General features: G+C 45.0%; 2 protein-coding genes across 3 annotated transcripts; one reads left to right on the forward strand and one right to left on the reverse strand.

Annotated features, from left to right (window-relative positions):
• Positions 1 to 461: 461 nt before the first annotated feature.
• Sdf4 (stromal cell derived factor 4) lies at positions 462 to 14,209 on the reverse strand. 2 transcript variants are annotated; one of them, XM_013120056.3, is made up of 7 exons: positions 14,072 to 14,209; positions 11,127 to 11,456; positions 9,068 to 9,204; positions 8,108 to 8,221; positions 1,957 to 2,115; positions 1,576 to 1,751; positions 462 to 908 (listed from the first exon to the last, which is right to left on the reverse strand). In XM_013120056.3, the coding sequence occupies exons 2-7, from the start codon at positions 11,447 to 11,449 to the stop codon at positions 732 to 734; spliced, it is 1,086 nt and encodes a 361-aa protein (XP_012975510.2). In that variant the 5' UTR covers positions 11,450 to 11,456; positions 14,072 to 14,209; the 3' UTR covers positions 462 to 731. The 2 variants fall into 2 exon arrangements, with proteins under 2 accessions (XP_012975510.2, XP_005079276.2); XM_005079219.4 differs by lacking the exon at positions 14,072 to 14,209 and adding an exon at positions 13,838 to 13,970.
• A 105-nt stretch (positions 14,210 to 14,314) lies between these two features.
• B3galt6 (beta-1,3-galactosyltransferase 6) lies at positions 14,315 to 16,367 on the forward strand. The gene has a single exon (XM_005079221.4). The coding sequence runs from the start codon at positions 14,517 to 14,519 to the stop codon at positions 15,495 to 15,497; it is 981 nt and encodes a 326-aa protein (XP_005079278.3). The 5' UTR covers positions 14,315 to 14,516; the 3' UTR covers positions 15,498 to 16,367.
• Positions 16,368 to 23,254: the final 6,887 nt, after the last annotated feature.

The following is a 23,254-nucleotide window of genomic DNA, read 5'->3' on the forward strand; positions in this document are numbered from 1 at the left end:
AAAGAAAATATGAGAAAAAGGCAATTCTATTTTAAAGTAACAATTCTTGTGACAACAAATATCTGTACTTCCTCACAGGGGAGGATAGGATCCTGCAAGGTTCTGAGGAGTTTGAGGAAGATCCTACCCCCATGGTCTACCAGACCTTATCAAAGAGATAGTACCTGCAGAACTGTGGGGCTGATTACTTCCAGAGAAATGTGATCTAATTTTATGTTAATCTTTCAGTTTTCAAGGAAGTTGTAAGAGTTGCTTTTATTTCCCACAGTGTGGTAAGCCCATGGAGAGGCACAGCTCCTGGCCCTGATATGTGCAGCACCTTCACCTGAACCAACCACTCCAAACAGTTCTCAGAAGTAGAACGTTAACAACTGAGAGAGATTTGGTCAAGCAAATGCAGCTTAGCTCATAGCTGGTACAGAAGGGCTGCTGCCTCAGACACATGCTAGAGAAGACACATAGCCTATTAAGCATATCTTTAATAAGTCTGGGCCATGCTGTGGCAGGGGCTGAGCCAGAGCATATAGACACAGCATAAGAAAGAAGGTTCTGGGACAGCACTTTTAGGGGTCATGGTAATTCCCAGACACATGGTAGGTAGCATTTCAGACCCACCCGGGGACACAAGTCAACCACAGGTCTCATTAGACCACAGGCCTCTCCCTCAAGCTGTAGGAAGGGTCAGACAGGAGACTGGTGGCCTGGCCCCCGTTGAGGGTTGAGAGGCATGCTCAGAACTCCTCATGCACATTGCGGGCATAGTCCATCAGCTTGCTGCCAGTGAAGAACTCGCTATACTTGAGAATCTCCTCAGGCTCCAGGTGGTGATTCTGGTTCTCATCGGCAATGGCAATCATCTGTTTGGCTTCATTGAGGGCATTGTATTCATTCATGGGGTCCATGTAGTTCTGTGAGATCCAGACACAAGTCAGTGGCCTATACCTGACTCCCTATCAATAAGGGGGTCCTGTGCCCACAGCCCCCATACCTACATACTAACCCAGAAGTCACTTCAGAAGTGGGGCTAGTATGAGTTTTCTCTTCTGTTCCCATACAGAAGGGGCCTTAAGAATCCCTTAACACAGAGCTAGAATATAGCTCTGTGATAGAACAATTGTTTAGCATGTTTACAGGTCCTGGGTTTCATCCTGAGCACCAAAACCAATTCCTAGATGCCTTCTACAAACCAGGGAGTTGTTTTCCTTTTTTTTTTTTTTTTTGGTTTATCGAGACAGGGTCTCTCTGTGGCTTCAGAGGCTGTCCTGGAGCTAGCTTTTGTAGACCAGGCTGGTCTTGAACTCACTTGCCTCTGCCTCCCGAGTGCTGGGATTAAAGGCGTGCGCCACCAATGCCCTACTGGGAGTTGCTTTCTAAAGGCCAATGGCCCATAGTCAGCAGGTTTCACAAGACCTTCCCATCTCCTCAGTCTGAGTACTAATGCTGATGCCCACTGTCTCAGGTCATCACGTTGGCAAGCCCCCTTTCCTTTGGGTCCTTACTGTAGGATTAGCCCACCGCCTCCAAACCCAGGGCCATTCCTGGAACACACCAACATTTATAAGCACCCTTACTCACCTCCAGCTCCTCCATGGTCACAATCCCATCATGGTTGGAATCAATCAGTTCCTCAAACTCTTTTCTCCTGTCTTTCACCCAATTGTCATCAATGTCTTGGCCTTGCTGGTTCTCAACGGTGCCCACCGGCAATGAGATGAACTCGGGCAGGGACAGCTGCTTATCGCCATCCTGGTCTATAGATAAAGGGTTGGAGGGAGGTAGTGTTCAGCTTGGGCTTTACCTAAAACTCACAGAGTACCATTTAAGAATCTCCTTAGAAACCAAAACAGGACAAGCCCACCCACCCTGGGGCTTGGTATACCTTTCAGCAGTGTAGTGTTCCCAGCCCATTGGTCACCCTCAGGCCTAGAACAGTGTCACAGTGAGAACATGCCTTACCCAAGTCCCGAACAATCTCCTTGACCATGAACTTGAGCATGCCTCGGCTGTGCTCAGGGTGAAGGAATGAAAGGAACTCCTCCTCAGTCAGCAGCAGGTCTGCAGGTGGATTGTCTGCCTGATACCAGCGACCTTTGAGGTTCTCAAGGACTTCCTGTGCTGCGAGAGGCACATTTGTGAATACCTAGGCATGCTGGACACTAATGCAAGCACCCATAAGGTTTTACTTGAGCTCATGAGAGCCATCATTTGCCAGGTTCAAGACTAAGGATGCTAGCCCACCTAGAGGAGCCTGGACCTTGGGAGGGGACAAATAGGACCCCTGAACACTGCCCAACTCACCTTCCCTGCACGCTCCAAACTGTTTATTCCTCATCAGAAATGGAAATTTCACCGAGACTGAGGCTGACTCACCCTTATTGACGTCTATAGGAACAAAGGTGTCACTTTTGTTCCTTTCTCTGTTTTTCATGTGCATTATCATTCGGAGAGCACAGAATGCAAAAAACCCAGTTTCTAGAAATGACTGAGGTAGTGAGCCAAGCTTCCCATGGACTCTAGAAGTGATTGCCTATGCATTCTCTCATGTCTCCCATGTTCCCAGGGCAGAAGTGAATCTTTCCCCATCTGGGACTCAACACAGTCAGTGACTATGTCCTATTGCCTAGTCTTCCAAGTTGCTCAGCTCCAGGAACCCTAAGAGTCCTTGCCTGCCTTCATGGCCTTACCCCATCGTCCTAAGTCTGCCTCTGGCCACATCCTGATTGTGGCAGCCGTGCCACGACCCATTAAGTACCTGATCACCACAGACCAGACAAGTGGCCTTCATGCACAGTATTTCCTATATTAATCTAACCTAACAGGACTCTTTTAATGAATGATGGGGAATGAGACAATTGGCACAACCCTGTAGTCCCAGCTGCTTGGGAAGCTCAAGTAGGCAACTCATTTGAATGATTGTCTCTAACAGCAAAAATAAAAACAAAGAAGTGATAGAAGGCAAACTTCTCTACCAAGACTCCCACCATGCGCTGAGGAAGGCCCACTGGCATTATACAAAGGAGATTATGAAGCAAAGCCACCCCTCTAGGACCAGTCCAAGTGCTCCTAGAAAGAAACAGAAAACAAAAACTACTACTAATGTGGTTCAAGGGGGAACCATTCCAAGCTGGCAGCTGAATTTTGTAGTGTCAACCATGTGGTACTGGCTTTAGAAACATAAGAGATCCAAGAGTGTGAGAACCCTCAAGTGACTCAGTTTCCATCTGGAGTCTATTCTGACTTACGTTTCAGTCTCCTTTAGAGCCGTGAGAAAATTCTGATTAAGCCCATGAAAAAGAGCATATTATCTAATGAACAAGCTTCTGATGCCAGCCAAAAAGCACATAGAGATAGGGAATGAAGCTGCTTGCTGCTAACAGGACTCACATGATAGTGAACCTGGCTGCTCCTCGATTCAAGGACAGTGCAGGGAGCTGGTTATTTGACTATGCTGCTCTTTGTTCTGTTTTGCCTCTAGTCTGTATAGAAGCAGGGTCTAAATTAAACTCAGGGCTGTCCGGTGTGCTGAAAGACATGGACTGGGCAGTTCTCCCAACTATTCTGTGTTTCTGTCTCTGTTTCTTTTATCTGCCTTTTCTCAATCCTCATGCCCCTACTCAGGTAACCCAGCTGACTCCTCTACAGTTTCATTTCTGAAACTTTCGCTGCTGAGGCCAGACAGCTTGTGGCAGGGAGGCCCTGAGAGGCCATTGAGTGAAATATAAATTTGTCAGGGGCCATGAGAGATACAGCAGGTATTAAATAGTGCTTAACAGGTTGACCCCCAGATGCATGATTCCTGATGGGGTCACTGGCTGTTCCTGTCTGTAATTTCTCTCTTAAGTCACTTCATTCTTTCCTAAGAAATTCATTTCTTTCCTGGAATAGCTGAGTGTTTTCCCACTGCTTGTGTGTTTATCTCATGAAAATATTCCATCTACTGGGCACATATATCTGTGGGTAGTCTAGAAGATGACTTTCTTTGGCTATATAATTTTTATATGTAAAAAATATACTGGGACATGCCTTATAACTGAATCTATTTGTCTAACAAAGACTATGGACATTTAACAGCCCTGCCTTGTTCTCTTACTCAGGTTAACTGCACACAATTAACTCACTTTCAATCTAAGACCAAGTTCAAACTAGACTAAAGGCCTTCTGTAAATACATCATAAGTTTGAAACCTTACAGCTATGTACACAGCCACAGATGCCCAGCCAAGGTTCCTAAGAAAAGCATGCCAATTCTTCATTTGCAACAATGGATTTATGTCTTTTTTTTTTTTTTCGGTTTTACGAGACAGAGTTTCTCTGTATTGTTTTGGAAGCTGTCGGTCCAGCCCGGCCTCGAACTCACAGAGATCCACCTGCCTCTGCCTACCGAGTGCTGGGATTAAAGGCGTACGCCACCACTGCCCAGCGGATTTATGCCTTAAAGTTGTCACTGGGCACTGTACCCTCCCTGTCTGGTCTGTTTTGCTCCTATGGCCTTGGGACCTTATGTTGCCATGGCAATGGCTTTGCCTTTATTGTTTAGTTTAGGAATGTACTTCTGACCAATGAAAAACTAACTCTGCAATTCTTATCTTTTGCTTCATGCCTCTGGGAGAAGAGAGATTTTGGTGAGAGGAGATGAGGGAGGTAACAGATGGAGAGAGAAGCTAGTAGAAATTAGCAAAAAATATAAAAGGATAAGAATGTAGGAAAAATAAGCAAGAAAATGAAGGAGAAAGAAAGAAGAGGAGGAGGAGGAGGAGGAGGAGGAGGAGGAGGAGGAGGAAGAAGAAGAAGAAGAAGAAGAAGAAGAAGAAGAAGAAGAAGAAGAAGAAGAAGAAGAAGAAGAGACAAAACAGAATTAGAATTGAGACAGAGAATTTGAGCTAAGAAGTTACAGACAATTAAGACAAAAGAATTAGAACAAAGTACAATCAAGAACAATAAAGAGCACATGTATAGAAAGCATGTGGTATGAGAAGATTCTTTTCCTATAGCCCTCAGATTTAGATCCAATGTTTATTGTATTGACTCTTTTTGAACCCTGAGCAAAATTTGAGGCAAAGGACCTTGAAGGTTTTTGATAAAAAGTGAAGCCTGGGTTGTAGTAGAGATCCCCAAGATGTTGACAGTGCCAGACTAGTGGGGTATCTGCCAAGGAGAGCTGTATACAGGCAGCTAAACCAACCCAAGATAAGACATGTACGCTGCAGGCAGGAAAGCAAGAGAGTCAGTGCCATCTAAACCCTTTGATATTGGACATGGAGCTATAGGATTTGGTACTTGCCCTGCTGGACTTCAGTCTTACTTTAGTTCAGTGTTTTTCACTATGCCCCACCTTCTTCCCTTTGAAATAGTAATATATACTCTGTGCCATCACGTCTTGGAAGTATATAATTTGCTTTTTTATTTTACAAGGCATTCCAATGAACAAACTGCCTTGTATTTCAGAAGACACTTTGAATACAGTACCCTATGGGATAGAGCACCCTGCTTGTAAAAAAAACAGGATTCCTGTGAGATTACAGCTGACCTTGTTCAGTCAGCCCAGAAGAAAACGTCTCTTGGGACAGTCTATCTCACTTTGGATAAACAATTTCAGAAACTTTGGGAGATTTTAGATTTATTTTATTATTTTATGAGTATAAATGTTTTGCTTACATATGTTCCTGGTACCCTGGGTGTCAAGATTCCCCTGTAACCAAAGTTACAGATGGTTGTGAGTCACCACATGGTGCTGGGAATTGAACCCAGATTCTCTGTAAAAGCAACAAATCCTCTTAACCACTGAGCCAACTCTCCAGCCCTTACCACCTTAAGATTTGTAAATAACCAACAGAATTGTCAGTTACCATACATGGGAGATAAAGAAACAAAAATCATTTAAAAAAGCTGTTTCACCGTACTTGAGGATTAGGTTTTTTATGAACATAGTTTGTTTGAGCTTACGCATGCACATTAAAGCTGTTTTCCTAAAGAAGCCTTGGTGTTTTGTCTCTTTGATCAGAACCTCACAATCTTTTGTTTTGTTTTTGTTTTTGGAGACAGGGTTTCTCTGAGGCTTTGGAGGCTGTCCTGGAACTAGCTCTTGTAGACCAGGCTAGTCTCGAACTCACAGAGATCCACCTGCTTCTGCCTCCTGAGTGCTGGGATTAAAGGCATGAGTCACCACCGCCCAGCTAGAACCTCACAATCTTATGATATGGTCAAGAGAATGAGGGAGCCAGGAAGTGTAATGTAGCGGATTTAATGAGAAGTGCCTCCCATAGTCTAGGCATTTGAACATGCAATCCTCAGTTGATGACATTGTTTGGGGAGGTTTAGGAGTTGAGGCCTTGCTGGAAATAAATCACTGGCAGCGGGCTTTTGAGTATTTAGTCTTGCCCTCTTTCAGTTCACTCTCTGCTTTACGCTTATAGTTCAAGATACAAGTTCTACGTTTCCTGCTCCTGCCACCATACTTACTATCTGCTGCCACTATGGACTCTAACCTTCTGGAACCATAAGCCCAAATAAAGTCTTTCGAGGTTGCCTTTGGTAGTGTTTTATCACAATAGAAAAGTAGCTAATAAACATTCTCAAGAAGGTCCAGATGTGTCCAAGTAGGGACCTCAGGCATGGAGATCTTTGACAGTGTAAATCCTAAATACCTACACTAAGTCCTGAAGGCAGATCAATTTCCACAGAGACACCAAGGGCTCAAGACACAGGAGTGACATATCTCACTCAGGATAGACACCAAGTAAAGTGGCCAGAGTCAGAGTACATTCCAAAGAAATCACAGAGGCATAGCTGCGTGAGCAACTCTGAAAGGCATCTTCAAAACTGCCTACAATCTGGACAGGCATATATTACCCTTACCACAGGAACAGGACAAGAACCTTCAGGAACCTCCAGATGACAACATGAAATGAAGGATTATGGAAACATAAAACAGAATTAAGTGGAGGAAAATTAGACAATCTGTTTGTGGCGGAAGAAGAGGGTAATTCAGGGTTTAGGACAGGATAGAACTTATCCATGTAGGATTCCTCTCACCGACAATGCCAGTACCGGGGAAGCTAAACAGGAAAACTGCTTTACGTTCAAGGATCTCACCTACAGTGTAAAATCTTGTCAAAAAAAAAAAAAAAAAAAAGGAGGAAGGAAGGAAGCAAGAAGCAAGCAAGCTGGGCCAGAAGCAGGTGGATGTGATTTTGAGGCCAGCTTGTTCTAGAGTTCAAACTCCTGGAAAGCCAGAGAAACCCTGTCTCGAAAAACAAAAAACAAACAAACAAACAATAACAACAACAGCAAAAAAGAAAAAAACGAAGAGGAAAGAAATAGAGAAAAAAAAGATAGAGGAAAGAAATAGAGAAAAAAAAAAGATAGAATTAAAATAATGGTCATCAACTGGTCATCCTGGTACTCGATGTGGGTGATCACAGTCAGTAAAGGTTTCCAGGGTTTCTGTGCTGCTAGAAAGGTGTTTTGTAGACTGTGGCCTCTATTGAGGTCAGCTGCACAGATAGACTGAGGTGGTGGAGCACAGGTGTACAGTGTGTGGACATATGCCAAGAACTACATATAATGTGACCAGCCCATGGTGACATACTGGGAGTAACAGGATACAAGTCCTTACCCTTCACAGAGCCAGATAAGGGCTGTGAATGAATCACCAGATATGACCAGGTAATGAGGTGAAAGGGGAAGGAGTTCAGAACTGGAGGCAGTAACAAGTAAGGTCTTTTACTTATGCTTTACAAACCAGCTATCCAGACTTCCCTTCCTGATGATTGCCCCTGAGGGCTTCCTATTGCTCCCAGCTTTCTCCAAGTTCTGCTCCATGTCCCAAAGACCAGCATGTGTGACATTACCTCCAAACCAGAGTGTTCACATCTCCATCTAGAAGTGGTGTCACTCTTGAGATCCCAGGACACTGCTGAATGTTGTGGATGTCACTCCCCAGTTCTGGTGACTCAAGGCCTTGACAAGGGCTGCTCCTTCTACTAAAGATCTCTCTTACTGGATTTAGGTCCCCTCTGCCTCTACTTTAAAACACCAGATCCCACATCCCCCACTCCCTATGCCAGCACAGTGACCCAGCATCCAGCTGGCTGGTACTCAGCACTCACTCTCCTCATCCACTTTGAGTTCCTCGTGGTTCCTGATGGCGTCAGCAATTTCCCTCTCATTGTGGCCTTTGCTTGCCAAAAACTTCACTTTATATTCATCCCAGGACACATAGCCTATGGTCATGAAAAAGACAGTTATTTTAGGACATCTGTTAGAAATCCTTGGGCCGCAGGTAGCCACAGAGCAGAGAGTACAAACTCCTCTGTGCTGACTGCCTAATACTAGGAGAGGCTGAGGATATGCACAGCTCGAGATATCCAATCAGCACACAGCCCACACCTTTGGTCAGTACCCTATATCCACTTCCTCACAGTAGAGTCATCTGGAACTTTCATCTCTCAGGGCCAAGAGAAATAATGGCTGGCAGCACACAGTGTGAGAACACCAGGGAGGCTATTGGGGTAGTCTCAGTATGTAGCCCAGGTTGGCTCTGAACTCTTAAGATTCTTGTTTCAGATTCCTGAACACTGCGATTGTAAACTAGGATCTAGCATTACTTTTCAGTTAAAATACTTGGGTCACAGCTGGGGAGATGACTTGGGGAATAAAGCACTTCCTGTGCAAACATGAAGACCAGAATTTGAATCCCTAGCATCTACGTAAAAGCTGGGCAGATGTGGAGGCCCATCTATACTCCCAGGAGTGGGCAGCACAGACAGAGCCTTTGGCATAAGCTGGCTCTGAACTCTGATGAATATGCACACTGTGTCCACCCACACCCATGCATACACATACATACAGGATTTTACAAAAACCACTTAGGTCAGTGTGGTACTTGCTATGTCCTTTAGTTCAAACAAGCACACAGCTACTGTCAGAAACTAACTCATGCCTTGAGCATCCCTACTCCTACTGTACCCTCTTCTACCTTTCTGTCCCTTAGCCTGGGGATATCTGTCAGGTCCGTTCTGCCTGACTCCACCCACTTCACCTAGCTTTGCAACTTGGCCCCACTGTACCATCACCATCAGGATCCACAGCCCCAAAGTGTAGTTTGTTTTCCTTGACAGCCTCCTGGAAATGTTCTGCTGTTTTCTCCATAATCCAGTGTTGCATCTCCTTAGCGCTGATCCTCCGGTCAGTGTTCACATCTACGCTAGAAGCAGGCATTAAATGGCATGCATCAGACCGGGCTCTAGGATCCTCAACAGAAAGGCAAATGTTGCTGAGTCTACGTATTACACAGGTAGCTGTGAACCTGCCACAAAGAGCAACTCATTCCATTTGGAAGTGTTGTAGAAAACCCAGAGGCTAGGAGTTCACTAGGGGAACAATTAAGTCAGGAGCTGCTACTTGAGGACAGAACAGATCATCGCCAGGAAAAAACTCTCTCCCATGTAAGGTACAATGGGTAGAATCACAACCCTTCATTTAATTATTTGTTAATAATTATTTAATTATTAATTCATTAACCATTCATTTTGGTTTTTCTTTTTTTTTCTTTCTTTCTTTTTTTTTTGGTTTTTCGAGACAGGGTTTCTCTGTGTAACAGCCCTGGCTGTCCTGGACTCGCACTGTAGACCTGGCTGACCTCAAACTCACAGAGCTCTGCCTGCATCTACCTCCTGAGTGCTGGGATTGAAGGTGTTTGCCACCACTGTCAGGCTGAACCCACATGGTAGAATGAGAGAACCAACTCATGCAAGCTGTCCTCTATTTCCATATATAACACACACACAGTAAGTAAGTAAATAAATAAATAAATATGCGTAGTCCTTATGAGCTGGGCTACGATGAAGTTTAGTCTGCCCACAGAACCCTAACTCAGAAAGATGAAACTTTCTGGTTTTCTTTTCTTCTGTCTCTTTCTTTTGGATGCTTAGAAACTAAGTATGTTTTTTCTCATCCTTTGGGCTTCCTTACTCTTTCTCTAAAGCCCCGTACCTCCCTACTGTGCGGCTGCCTGCTGTCATGTGGTGGACCTCCATGCCAGTAACTCAAATGGCATGGCTTTTTGGCTTCTCTCTTGTATGTTTCTCTTTAGTCAACTGCTGAGATTTACAGCTTGCTTTCCCTGGGTTATTTTTCTTTTAAACGCTAATAAAATTGGTCTCAAGCTTCAAAACAGAAGTAAATGCAGAACTTAGTAAGAAAAGGAGGGGGAAAAGGCAGACATGGTTGCAGACACCTTTATCCTGGCAGTGAGTAAGCAGAGATAGAGCCGGATGGGATGGCACATGTCTTTAATCCCAGGATTTGGGAGGCAGAGGTCAGCCTGGTCTACACAGTGAGTTCCAGGATAGTCAGAGCTATATACTAGAGAGATCCTGTCTCAAAAAAACACACAAAAAAGCAGCAAGCAAGCAGAAGCAGGTGAATCACTTGTGAGTCCAAGGTCACCCAGAACCAAACAGTGAGATCTTATCTCAGAAGAAGAGAGAGAGGGAGGGAGAAAGGGAGGCAGAGAGGGAGGGAGGGAGATCAAGGGAGCCTGTGTCCCCCTCCCCTCATCAGCTCTTGACCCATTGGTTTGTTAGACTTTTTCCTAGACAGCCCTGGACCATACCTACTCTACCTGGAATTATAACCTGCTAGAACCCCTCCACTTTTCACTTGGTCTGATTTTATGCTTTTCAATTGTCATTCACAAAATCCTTAAGAGGTGGGGCAGGGGGCGAAGTCTACCCTGAAGTCTTCCTGGCGATGAAGGCCTAGGCATCAGCTTTGGCCCTACAAGTCCTATCAAAGTGCAAGGTGCTAGTGAGAGCGGTGGTTCTCAACATTTCTAACGTTTCAACCCTTTAATACAGTTCCTCATGTTGTAATAAATGCCAACCATAAAATTATTTTTGCTGCTACTCTATAACCGTAATTTTGTTATGGTTATGAATCATAATATCAATATCTGTATTTCCCAATGGTCTTAGGCTACTACTGTAAAAGGGTCATTAGATCCCCAAAGGCATTTGCCACAGGTTGAGAACCTCTGTGCTAGAGCAACAGCTCATGGCACTGGATCATCATCTCAAATGCTGTATTCCTTGACGCGCATTTGCAGGGGACATGTGAGACACCTACTTGGAAAAGATGACCATCAGCTTCCTCCGGCTTCTCCTTGGCTCCGAGTCCTCATCAAACCCATCCATATCTTTCCCCAGGAAAACCTCTTGGTGGAAGTCCCTGTTCAGGTGTCCATCCATCTCTAGTTTCACCCCGTTCAAGTGGTCCGGGGGTAGGATCTCATTTTCCTCCTTGTTGGCTGCTCTTTCCCGAGTGGATGAGTGGTTGGCAGGTCTAGCAGATGCATCCATCAGGAGGACAAGGCCCAAGAGCCAGAGGCTATGAGCAGCCAGACCGCAGAGTGAACTCTGCCTGGACGTCATTGCTACCAGCCAGACCATGGGACTCCTGCAAGGTGTGAACCAGAAGTAGCAGTAAGGAGGAGAGGAGAATCACAATTCAGACTAGAGCCTAGGATACTACGAGGGTTCTGAGTTACTAGCACTGTCAAGAAAGCTGAAGGTGGACAGCAGGCTCAACCTGACAGTCTACAAAGAAGACAGACTAGGCCAGTTGGTGATAGCACATCCCAGCACTTGGTGAATCTCTGAGTTTGAGGCTGGCTTGGTTTACAGATCAAGTTTCAGAACAGCCAAGGCTGCACAGAGAAACACTGTTTGGGGGACAGGAAGGGCATATTTATTTTATAACATGATTTAATAATCAGGACCGACCGCATATTCAAGCAGGGTATGATGACATTCACATAGAAATTAGTCATAGGTGGATCTCTATGAATTCAAGGCCAGTCTGGTCTACAGTGTAAACTGTGAGCCAGTCACAGATAAACAGTAATATCCTGTCTTAAAAAAAAACAAAAAACAAAATCCACACATATGAAGCTGGGACTGTTGCTCAATGGTTAGTCCTGGGGGGGGGGGTCGATCCCCAGTACCACAGAAAAAAAGATGAAGAGGGAAAAGGAAAAAGGAAAGACAACAAATGGGTACTTTTAATTTTTAAAAAGAAAACTGGAGGAATATAGTAGAAATGTTCTTTGGCCTGCCAACCAGCTCCCAAATTAAGACACAGAGACTTATTTTCATCATGAAAGTTCATCCTTAGCTTAGGCTTGTTCCACTAGCCCTTCTAACTTAATTTAACCTGTTTCTATTCATCTATGTTTTGCCTCAGGGATTTTTACCTTTCTAGTGCCCAGGAAGTCTTATTTGACCAGAACATGGAAAACACATTTACTCCTACCCACAGTCTATCTTCCTGCCAATTTTCTGGCTTTCTAGGTGCATCCTGGTCCCACAACCTATGTGCAGTAGCCTGGAAAGGACCCTGTCTGACTTAGTTTCTTTATCCCAACATTGTCAAGCTATTAGCACCTGAAGACATTCAATCAATGCTGTTTCCAGAGCATTGGAGACGGACTAAATACTACACAGAAGCATAGAGCAAAGCCATTGGAATAGTACTTAAGGTGTGCCCTGGGAAGTAAAGACTACCAAGAGCCAGGAGCTAAAGGAGTCTGTTGTTATCCAAGGCAAGAAGCCCTGAGATGTGGCTTTATTCATGATATCTCTACTCTTCTGGCCATGGAAACAACAGAACCAAGGCCATCTCCTCCTGGTATTAATTGTACTTTGCTCCTTGAAAGAACAAAGTTCTCAATTCTAATTATTTTGATGTGGAATAGTTTACTCATATATCTTTATGTAAAAAGCAACCCTAAACAACCAGGACTCAATCAACTGACTTCCTCATATTGGCTCACAATTTTTTTTTACTTACCCATGCTAGGCAAGTATTCTGCCCCAGAGCAACATTTCCCACTGCTAGCCCACAATGGTCATTTATATTAATGCGAAAGTCTGTTACATGGCTAATTAAGTTCGGCAGCTGCTCTCTTCCTCCCCACCTGACCTGAAATCCCTAATTCTAGATTTCAAGGAGCTTCATTTTGTCATAGCCCCTATACATAACAAGTAGTCAACAGGGAAGCTACTAACACCTGCAACAGAGGTGACAATCGTACCTCTTAACCTACGATCAACCACACAGTCCAATGACAATATATTTATCAAAGTAAGTCACAACTGTTCCATTTTATGATTAGTTGTTAATCTCTGCCTGGGTCTAATTTGTAAGTTAAATTTTGCTGTAACTTCTGGACCCACAGGGTGGTTGGGGAAATACTTGTACTTCTTTGCCATCCTTATAATTCTGGTGAAACCAGACATTTCTTTTTGTTTACTTGCGTTTGTTTTATTTTGAGACAGGGTCTCACTATGCAGCCTTGCTTGATCAGGAACTTGCCAAGTAGACCAGGCTGACCTTGAAAGTGTGGCAAACCTCCTGCATGCTGGGATTACAGGCAAGAGGATCAAGAGTTCAAGTTCAGCTTCAGCAACCTAATAAAGTCAGGCCAATCTGGGGTACATGAGACCCAGTCTCAAAACTAACAATAATAACAGCAAAGGGAGCAAAAGAAAAAAAATCGGAAAAAAAGACCATCACAATCTAAACAACAACAACATAGTCTAAAACATTTCAAAAGCTGTTAGGGGGCTTGTCCAGCATTTGTACGGTCCGGGATTCGATCTCCTCCGGCAACACAAAAATAAGAAAGTAAATAAAAATAAATAAAAGCGCTGTCAGTTTAGCAACTTCACTCAAAAGTACCAAAGAGAACTACCACCAAAGCTGGGCTAGGTATGAAGGTTTTACACAGGCCTTCAATTTCCAAGTCGTACTGCTAGAACTCATGGCGCACATTTTACCGAAGATGAAACCGAGTCAAGGATGCTGGACCACAAGCTGAGGTCACAACGCCAGCCGGTAACAGAGTCCCGAGCCTCAGTACCCCGAGGCACCGTGAGTTCCGGAAGAAGCAGTCGGGCAAGAGGGCGACCGCGGGGTCAAGCAGGCTCAGACCCAAAGCGACCCAAACGGTGGAAGAGTGGCCTTCCAAGCTCGCCCCTCACAAAGCAGCTTCAGGGACCCCCCTCACTCACCCCCGGCTTTCTGATATGCCGGGTCCGGGGAGCGCAGCTGAGCGCCCGCGAAGTCTTACGCGGACCCAGGATCAGGCCGCGGCCATCTTTCTTCCGGGAAGGGGAGAGTAGGACAACCGGGAACCGTGAGAGCTGGCACAGCCTCAGGCGTGAATCTCGTCGCCGCCATCTTTTTCATGGGCGGAAGCAGCCTCTCAGAAACAACCAATTAAAATGGTGCGCGAGGTGACGTGTCAAGCTTACTCCCCCCCCATACCCCCCCGACCCCGGCCTCGCCTTCAACACCGCCTTGGATGTCAGATCCTGGGAGTCCAAGCACCCAGTCACCGGGTGCCTTGGGACCCCTCCTACCACTACCAGGCCAAGCCCGCTACACGGGTCTCCGAGTAGCGCAGGCGCCTTCCAGCGTCCGCGCCTGCGTGCTCGGCGACCTCCCGCCCGCACCATGAAGGTACTCCGGCGCGCTTGGCGGCGCCGGGTGGTGCTGGCCCTAAGCGGCCTAGCGTTTTGCAGCACCACTCTGTTGTATTTGGCGCGCTGTACTTCCGAGGGCGAGACGCCCGCAGCTGCAGCCGGAGCCGCTCAACCCCGCGCTAAGGCCTTCCTGGCAGTGCTGGTGGCTAGTGCGCCCCGTGCGGTTGAGCGCCGCAGCGCGGTGCGCAGCACGTGGCTGGCACAGGGGAGGCGCGGTGGCCCTAAGGATGTGTGGGCACGCTTTGCTGTGGGCACCAGTGGCCTGGGCTCAGAGGAGCGGCGTACGCTTGAGCTCGAGCAAGCACAGCACGGGGACCTGCTGCTGCTGCCCTCCCTGCGTGATGCCTACGAGAACCTTACAGCCAAGGTCCTGGCCATGTTGACTTGGCTGGACGAGCACGTGGACTTCGAGTTCGTGCTCAAAGCAGACGACGACTCCTTTGCGCGCCTGGATGCTCTACTGGCGGAGCTACGCGCACGTGAGCCTGCACGCCGCCGTCGCCTCTATTGGGGCTTCTTTTCTGGGCGTGGACGAGTCAAGCCGGGAGGTCGCTGGCGAGAAGCTGCCTGGCAACTTTGCGACTACTACCTACCCTATGCTCTGGGCGGTGGGTACATCCTCTCTTCGGACCTGGTGCATTACCTGCGCCTCAGCCGTGAATACCTTCACGCGTGGCACAGTGAAGATGTATCGCTGGGCGCCTGGCTGGCACCAGTTGATGTGCAGAGGGAGCACGACCCACGCTTTGACACAGAGTACAAATCACGGGGCTGCAACAATCAGTACCTGGTGACACACAAGCAGAGCCCGGAGGACATGCTGGAGAAGCAACAGATGCTGCTTCACGAGGGCCGATTGTGCAAGCAAGAGGTGCAATTGCGCCTCTCCTATGTCTATGATTGGTCAGCGCCACCCTCCCAGTGCTGCCAGCGCAAGGAGGGTATTCCCTGATGTCATTGCATGTGCTGTGACCTCTTCGGACACAGGCCAAGCTGCCTGGACAATGTGGCCAATTGTCTGGGGTGAGCTGGTTTATCCAATTACTGTTGAGGCCTTGGGACCTCAGTCCACTAACTGATGGGCCAGAGGCAGCTAACAACAACATCCATATCATGCCTTGGAGAGTGTGCTCATTAGTGGTCTAGTGTAAGGCCTGCCCAGGGGCATCTGGTTATGGGTTTGTAGGTTGCATCTGCACCCTACACACACCTCCAGCCAATGTAATGCCACCTGTCAGCCAACTGGGGTGTGAGGGCAGGGGGCCTCCTCACTTGATGAGTTTATAGAACTGCGTTCTGCCCCTATGCAGCACACTGCCCAGCTTGAATGCTCTGCACAGCCCTGTCCGCAGACTGTTCAGTTCATCTGTGTATTGCCATCAAAATGTTATTTGCCAAAATTGCCATTGTATTGTTTGGACAAAGTTCCATTCTGTTACGTCTCCTGTTTTTGTCCTTTGTACAAGTCTGAGATTGACTTGATTTTCAAGTCAGCTAACTTAGATAGTATTTTTTGTCTCTGTAAATAGTTTGGTAAATATGATTCGGTTTGCTTGGAACCTATTTATAAATATTGTAAACTTGTGTAGATAAGAATTTTAAATGGAAAGCTGTGCAGTGGTGGTACACACCTTTAATCCCAGCACTCGGGAGACACAGGCAGGCAGAACCCTCAAGTTCAACTCCAGAATGTTCTTCAGAGAGTTCCAGGGCTACACAGAAAAACCTGTGTCTCAAACCCTACCACCCACCCCCCAAAATATTTAAGTTAAGAGTGTGCAAGTCTTATTTTTTTTTAACTAAGAAAAATACTTTAATGTCAGAACTTGTATCTGTGATTAATGTATCAATAGCCTGAGTGACCAACCCCACTGTTGGGTGTGTTTAAAACATAGAAGATTGTTTCAACTGTCCATTTCTGTTTCAGGTTTACACATAGGTCCCTTTGTTTCTGAATAGACCACTTTTAAGGCTTTTCAGAGAGCACGAGCCTATGGACTGTAAGGCACTCGGCAACTAAGATGCCCACACAAGTCTGTCTTTCAAATATGCCCTGTTTTTCACACAGACATTCCTAACATCATGTCGAAACACAAGCTAAACAGATGTCTCAGCTGGGTGGTGGCAGCACATCCCTTTAATCCCTGCACTTGGAAAGCAGAAGCAGGTGAATCTCTGTGAGTTCGAGGCCAATCTGGACTACTAATAGAGTTCTTGGACAGTCAGGGCTACACAGAGGGACCCTGTCTCAAACCAGGAAAACAAAACCAAAAATAACCCAGATGTCTCACCAAGCTAGGAAGGATGGCACTGGTGAAAATCCAGTCATTAAGAGCATAGGCCAATGGCTTGTACTAACAGGCAGTTCTGAGTGGGCCAAGCAAATTCAGCAGTCACTGAGACCAGGGCTGCATCTTAGTGTTCAGTCTTCTTGGTATCAATACAGGCTAAAGAAGCCATGTCACAGGACCTTGGCTGTGTGATTCTAGAGACCATTTCCAAAGTTCTAATCTGTATCATTTCATTGGGTAGCCACTTTGGACTAATGGTTCATTGGCATATCACCACCTTGGGGTTAGCTCCTTAACATATCAAGGCCATGTGGGCTGCCAGGGGGCTTGCCTCTGAGGCCTGGCTCTTACCAAAGCTGTCTGGTGGCAAACTCAGGCATCATTATTTCAAGTCATACAAAATGGCTTTTGAGTTACACAACATGGTTTTTAAGCTATAGTCCATACAAGCTTCCACAAAGGCATTCAGATTCTCTGTTTCTCACCCAGCAAAGTCCCAGGAATCCAGACCCTTGAGACTTCCCAGATTCTGCCTTAAGGAAATAATGTTTGATACCTAGCACCCCAACCACACAAGCTAACAGATATTATTGCATACTTCCTTTTAATGTTAAAAAATTAAAGGTATACTTAAAAAATATATAAGGTGGTTCCAGAATAAATGGACAATCTGAGCTGGACTTGACCACTAGTTTTGGATGACGATGTTGCAATCTCTGCTATTTTAATGGGACCAATGTTTGTGGTCTTTTGGTTTTGGTTTTGGATTTTTTTGAGACAGGGTTTCGATTTTTAGCCTAGACTAGACTTGAACTCAGTCCTGCCTAATCTGAATACTGGGATTACAGGCATAAACCACCAAGCCCAGTTTACATCAAGTTGTTTGTTTGTTTGTTTTTGTCTGTGTAGCCCGGGTATGTTCCAGCCTGGCCTCTGCTGCCCCACTCTGGGTACTGTGGATAGGGAGAGAAACACTCTGACTCCCTGTCATCAACTTGCTTTTCAATTCTCAGGCTGAGAACTTGAGCCATTTTGAATTCCTCCTTTTCCTTTCTTTTGTTCCTCTGCCCCCCCCACACACCTTTTTTAAAAACCATGCCCCCTTGGGTTATTTTCTTTAAAGATAGAATATTCAGTACTGGATTGTAAAGCCCTGGATCCGAAAGAAGGGTGCTCTCATCGGTGATTGTGATTCTCCTGTCTTTATAGTGTGAGGTGATCAAGTTTTGAGATTTACAGGGGTCAGATTAGGAGGCCTAATATGCTTTCTGCTGGACTTTTGAAGACAGGGTGAGCTGGCCTGTATGTACGTTGTTTTTAGATAGTCTGTGAGATCCAGTGGGGCTTAAAGGGACCATGCCCTCTGTGGTAGTTTGAATAAAATGGCCTCCATAGGCCCATAAGGAGTGGCACTATTAGGAGGTGTGGCTTTGTGGAGGAGGTGCGTCACTGGGGGCAGGTTTTGAGGTCTCAGAAGCTCAAGCCAGGCTGAGTGTGTCTTAGTCTCTTCCTGCTGCCTGGGGATCAAGATGTGGAACCCTCAGCTACCTCTCCAGCACCTCGTCTACCTGCATGCCACGGTGTTTCCCACCATGATGATAATGGACTAAACCTTTGAAACTGTAAGCCAGTCCCAATTAAATGTTTTCCTTTAGAAGAGTTGTTGTGGTCATGATGCCTCTTCACATGAAACCCCTAAGATACCCTCACAGTACTGGTAGCTTCCTAGAGATGTTGATAGTAGGACCAAGACTCGTACCGACCATTTTCTTCTGGAATGTTTCACCTAAACATTGGAATTGCTTGGGGGAATGGTTAGGTCTCTAACCTTCAGATGAAGAAATAAGCTTGGAGAGACTGAACAACATGGAGGGTCATGTGGTCATAGGCAGCCAGGACTCAAGCTAAAGGCTCCAGATGACTACACAGAAACCATGGCACAGGTGCCAAAATAAAGGGTAGAAAGTCTACAGACATCCACAATTTATTGTTTGTTTGGGTTTTTTTTGTTGTTGTTGTGTCTTTGTTTTTGTTTGGTTTTTCAAGACAGGGTTTCTCTGCATTGTTTTGGAGGCTGTCCTGGAACTCGCTCTGTAGACCAGGCTGGCCTCGAACGACATCCACAATTTATATAGGCTTTAGAAATGATTCACTCAGTAAAGTGCTTGCCATGTAATCATGACCAGAGTTTGACCTCTATCCCTGGGACCCATATAAAAAGCCAGGTGTAGTGGCATGTGCTTATAATCCCAAAATGAGGGAAGGCAGAAATAAGAATGTCCCTGAGACTTACTGGCCAGCCAGGCTATCAGGGATCCCCAGGTCCCAGTATAAGACCCCGACTCAAAAACAAAACAAGGTAGACAGCTCCTGAAAAATACTCAAAAGTTGACCTCTATTTAGCGTCCATACATATGGGCACACACACACACAACAACGACAACAAAAACCCATACTAATTTTTTTTGCTAACTCTTCAGGGTGTTGTGTGATACTATTCCTGGGGAGTCAGACAGCTACTTGTTACACTGTGTCCTTTGTGCACCACGAGGAAACATTAGGAAGAAGAGAAATAACCTTGTGAAACATCAAATCTCCACACAAGTATGGTCACTTATAAGTGGGGGGCTGTAGAACAAGGACTCAGGAGCCTTGTTTCTCCTGGCAGCTCTGAGCAGGGGAGAATCAGGGTTTCTAAGCCCAAAAACCATAAAAGCATGTTGCCAAGTCACAGTTACAATTTTCCACCTATCAGGATTCAAAGATTAGGGACTTTCCCTGTGTGTTCCATTGTTGTCAACTGACACAGAATGTAAGCTTTTTAGTCCAACCAATTAGATTCCTTTGTTCTTTCTATTGTTAGGAATAGCTACAATATTTTAGAGATCTAAACATGCATAGCAGACTACTTCTATTGTTTAAGGAACTGGTCAGTTATTAGAAACTTCCCAACTCCTCTACAAAACATAGAGGCAGTTCAACAAGTTGGAGTGTCTTTTCCAAGCATAGTTAAGTTGTTCTAAGGGTCACCCCACCACCACCAACTCAGTTGGTCTCTGCCTCTTTATCTCTTCACGGTGACTCTGCCTGTCTGAGAATGTTTTTCAACAGTCCTTACACCTTACATATATATGCTTGGGGAATGTAAGTGTTACAGTTCTAAGGGGAAAGGCTTCCCCAGTGGAACTGTTACAGCTCTACTCAGGCAAGGGGAAGGGTTCTTCAACATAAGTGTTACAGCTTTGCTGGGAAAGGTGTCCTGGCAATCAGGAGCCAAGGAACAAAGTCATACTGCACAATAAACCTCACACAAGAGTTTGGGAGGGGAAAACCCAGGAGGGTGGCTGTGGTGATATTTTGTTTGTGCTGTAACAAAGCTTGCCTGAAGATCAGAGTGCAGAACTAGCCACACTAGCCCATAGAGGCCAGGCAGTGGTGGAACACATCTTTAATCCCAGAACTCGGGGTACAGAGGCAGATGGATCTCTGTGAGTTCAAGGCCACCCTGAGCTACACAAGATTGATTCAGTCTAAAAAAGAAACATAGTCAGGTGGTAGTCGCTCACACGTTTAATCTCGGTACTTATGAGTCACATGCTTTTAATCCCAGCACTAGGGAGGTGGAGACAGGAGTGATATGTCTGAGTGGAGAGAGGAATATAAGGTGGGAGGAGACAGGGACTCATTGCATTCAGTCTGAGGATTCATAGGGACAGGATCGCCCCTTTGGTCTGATGATTCAGGAAGAGAAGAGCTAGTGGCTGGCTGCTCCATTTCTCTGATCTTTCAGCATTAACCCTTATATCTGACTCTGGGTTTTTATTATTAAGACCAATTAGAGCTCAAGATACAGGTGGCTGCCTCCACTTGGGTAAGAAGCAACGGGGAACTAACTGAGCAAGGTTTCATGGTGGGTGGGGGTTGGAGCTTCCCAGAGTGGCCTGAGATTGGTGGGATTTTTATGATCTGGTCTTGGGGAAAGTTTAGGGATTGGTGGGATTCTGTGGTCTGATGTTGAGGCAAACTGAGGGATTGGTGGGATTCTGTTTCTTGGCCCTGATCTTGGGCTTGGAGTCAAGTCAGGGTCAAGGTGTTCTTTCCTTGGCCATGGTCTCAGGGTCAAGTCAGGGGCTGGGTATTTTCCTTGGCCCTGGTCTTTGGGTTGTATTTGGAACTTTTTGTTGGGACCACTGGCTCCTCAGTAATGACATGGAGACTTATTATTAATTATAAAAGCTCAGTCACAACTTAGGCTTGTTACTAACTAGCTCTTACAACTTAAATTAACCCATTTCTACTAATCTATGTAGTGCCACATGACTAATAGATTTACATGTCCTCCAACATGTCTTGCTCCATCTGCATCTCCTAGTGACTCCACCCTTCTTTCCAGAGTTCTCTCTGTCTGGCTCTACTACCTATACCTCCTGCCTAGCTAATGGCCATTTATCTTTTTATTAAACCAATCAGAAGGCACCTGGCAAAGACACATCTTCACAGTGTACAAAAAGATTATTCCACAACATTTCCCTCCTTTTGTCTAAACAAAAAGGAAAGGATTTAACTTTAAATCAGTAAAACTATATACAATAAGTAAGAAGTACATTTACAATGTTCAGCCCATTTGTATTTGGCAATTCCATTATTTATCCTATCTTGGTGAGTCTAAAGCTCTGTATTTAATTTACTTTCTATCGTAACTAAGGAAAACTATGACTATCTCGTCTTCAATATCCTCAAAGACCCAAGAAGGATATAATATTACATTAGCAAACAGGAAGTGAATTGCAAACAACTTCTAAAACTATAAAAAATGATAGAAACAGCTGACTGCCTGGACAGTCACCCATATTATGTGGGATGTCCTTCTGTATTCTGCAAATACATGTTGCTTTTATTGGTTGATAAATAAAGCTGATTTGACCAATAGCCAGGCAGAATATAGCTAGGCAGTAAATCCAAATAAAGATACAGAGAGAAGGAAGATGGAGTCGCCATGTAGCTGCTGAAGGAGTAACATGCCGGAGTATTACCGATAAGTCACAGCCTAGTGACAATACACAGATTAATAGAAATGGGTTAATTTATAAGGGATAACTAGCCAGTAATGTGTCTGAGCCATTGGTCAAACAATTATATTTAATATTAGCCTAAGAGTGTTATTTCAGGGGGCTGGAGAGATGGTTCAGAGGTTAAGAGCACTCGATGCTCTTCCAGAGGACCTGAGTTCAATTCCTAGCAACCACAGGGTGGCTCACAGCCATCTGTAAGGAGATCTGGTGCCCTCTTCTGGCATGTAGACATACATGCAGGCAGAACAGTGTATAAATAAGTAAATAAATCCTTTTAAAAAGGTGTTATTTAATGAGCAGTTTGCGGAGACCTGGCTGGAGAGAAATTGGTCCAGTAGGACCAAGTGAGACAGAGAAAAACATACAACTACATCCAAGATTCCTTTGCAATGTTGGGGCATCCATCTTCAGCCTATAGGCCTAGAATACCAGACAGACTTTTCTGTGAAGCAGGTATTTTTGAAGGATTGTCCTACCCTGGCAACATTTGGCAGACTCCTTAGTGTTCTGCTTTCCAGTTTGGACAGCATACCGTCAGCAGTCGTGGCAAGGGCAGTTTCTTCCCCAAATGACTAGCTGTTGCCACAAAGAAAGCAAACTCCATATGGATGTTCTTTGATCCCCATCATCCTTTTTTTTTTTTTTAAGTAAATTGGTGCTGCCTGGAGCAGATGTATCCATAATAAAAAGTCTCATATGATTAAAACATTTTAAATGTCATATTCTGTAGGTCTTTGAAGTTTTTGAAGACCTTCCATCTCTTTAAAATGTATCTGTTTAACGTTGGAAACATACCTAACATGACTACAAGTTTTGACTGCTATAAATGACTATCTACTAACTTGCATTTCTTAATTATCCTAAACAGTCTGTAATAATAGCTTCTAAGGACTAGAACTTTACATCAGCATTTTTAAATGAGCTGCATAGGTACAATATCTTAAACAAGAATAGAAACACATATAGATTATGTTCTAACAAAAATAACCTTTTTTTTTTTAGTTTTTCCAGACAGGTTTTCTCTGTGTGGGGCCTGAAACTCAAGAGATTCACCTGTCTCTGCCTCCCAAGTGCTAGAATTAAAGGTGTACACCACCACCACCCGGCATAACCTTAAATTTCATCAATGTACAAAAATCCACACCAATGTAAAATATTTGAGACTAGTGATTGCTCAAAAGTAGACTCCACCCTTTTATCCCATCATTTCTATACTATATCCCTCTTTTCCCCTTTACAAAGAGATCCCTGAATCTAATCTCCTTTGTTTAGCTTTTTTTCTGACAATTACCATAACAACTGGTAGCCAACCCCCCTAAATGATGATAAAATATTTGTAACCTGCT

This window comes from Mesocricetus auratus, unplaced genomic scaffold, assembly GCF_017639785.1.
Source record: "Mesocricetus auratus isolate SY011 unplaced genomic scaffold, BCM_Maur_2.0 Super-Scaffold_100042, whole genome shotgun sequence".
In the NCBI taxonomy this organism is placed as follows: Eukaryota; Metazoa; Chordata; class Mammalia; order Rodentia; family Cricetidae; genus Mesocricetus; species Mesocricetus auratus.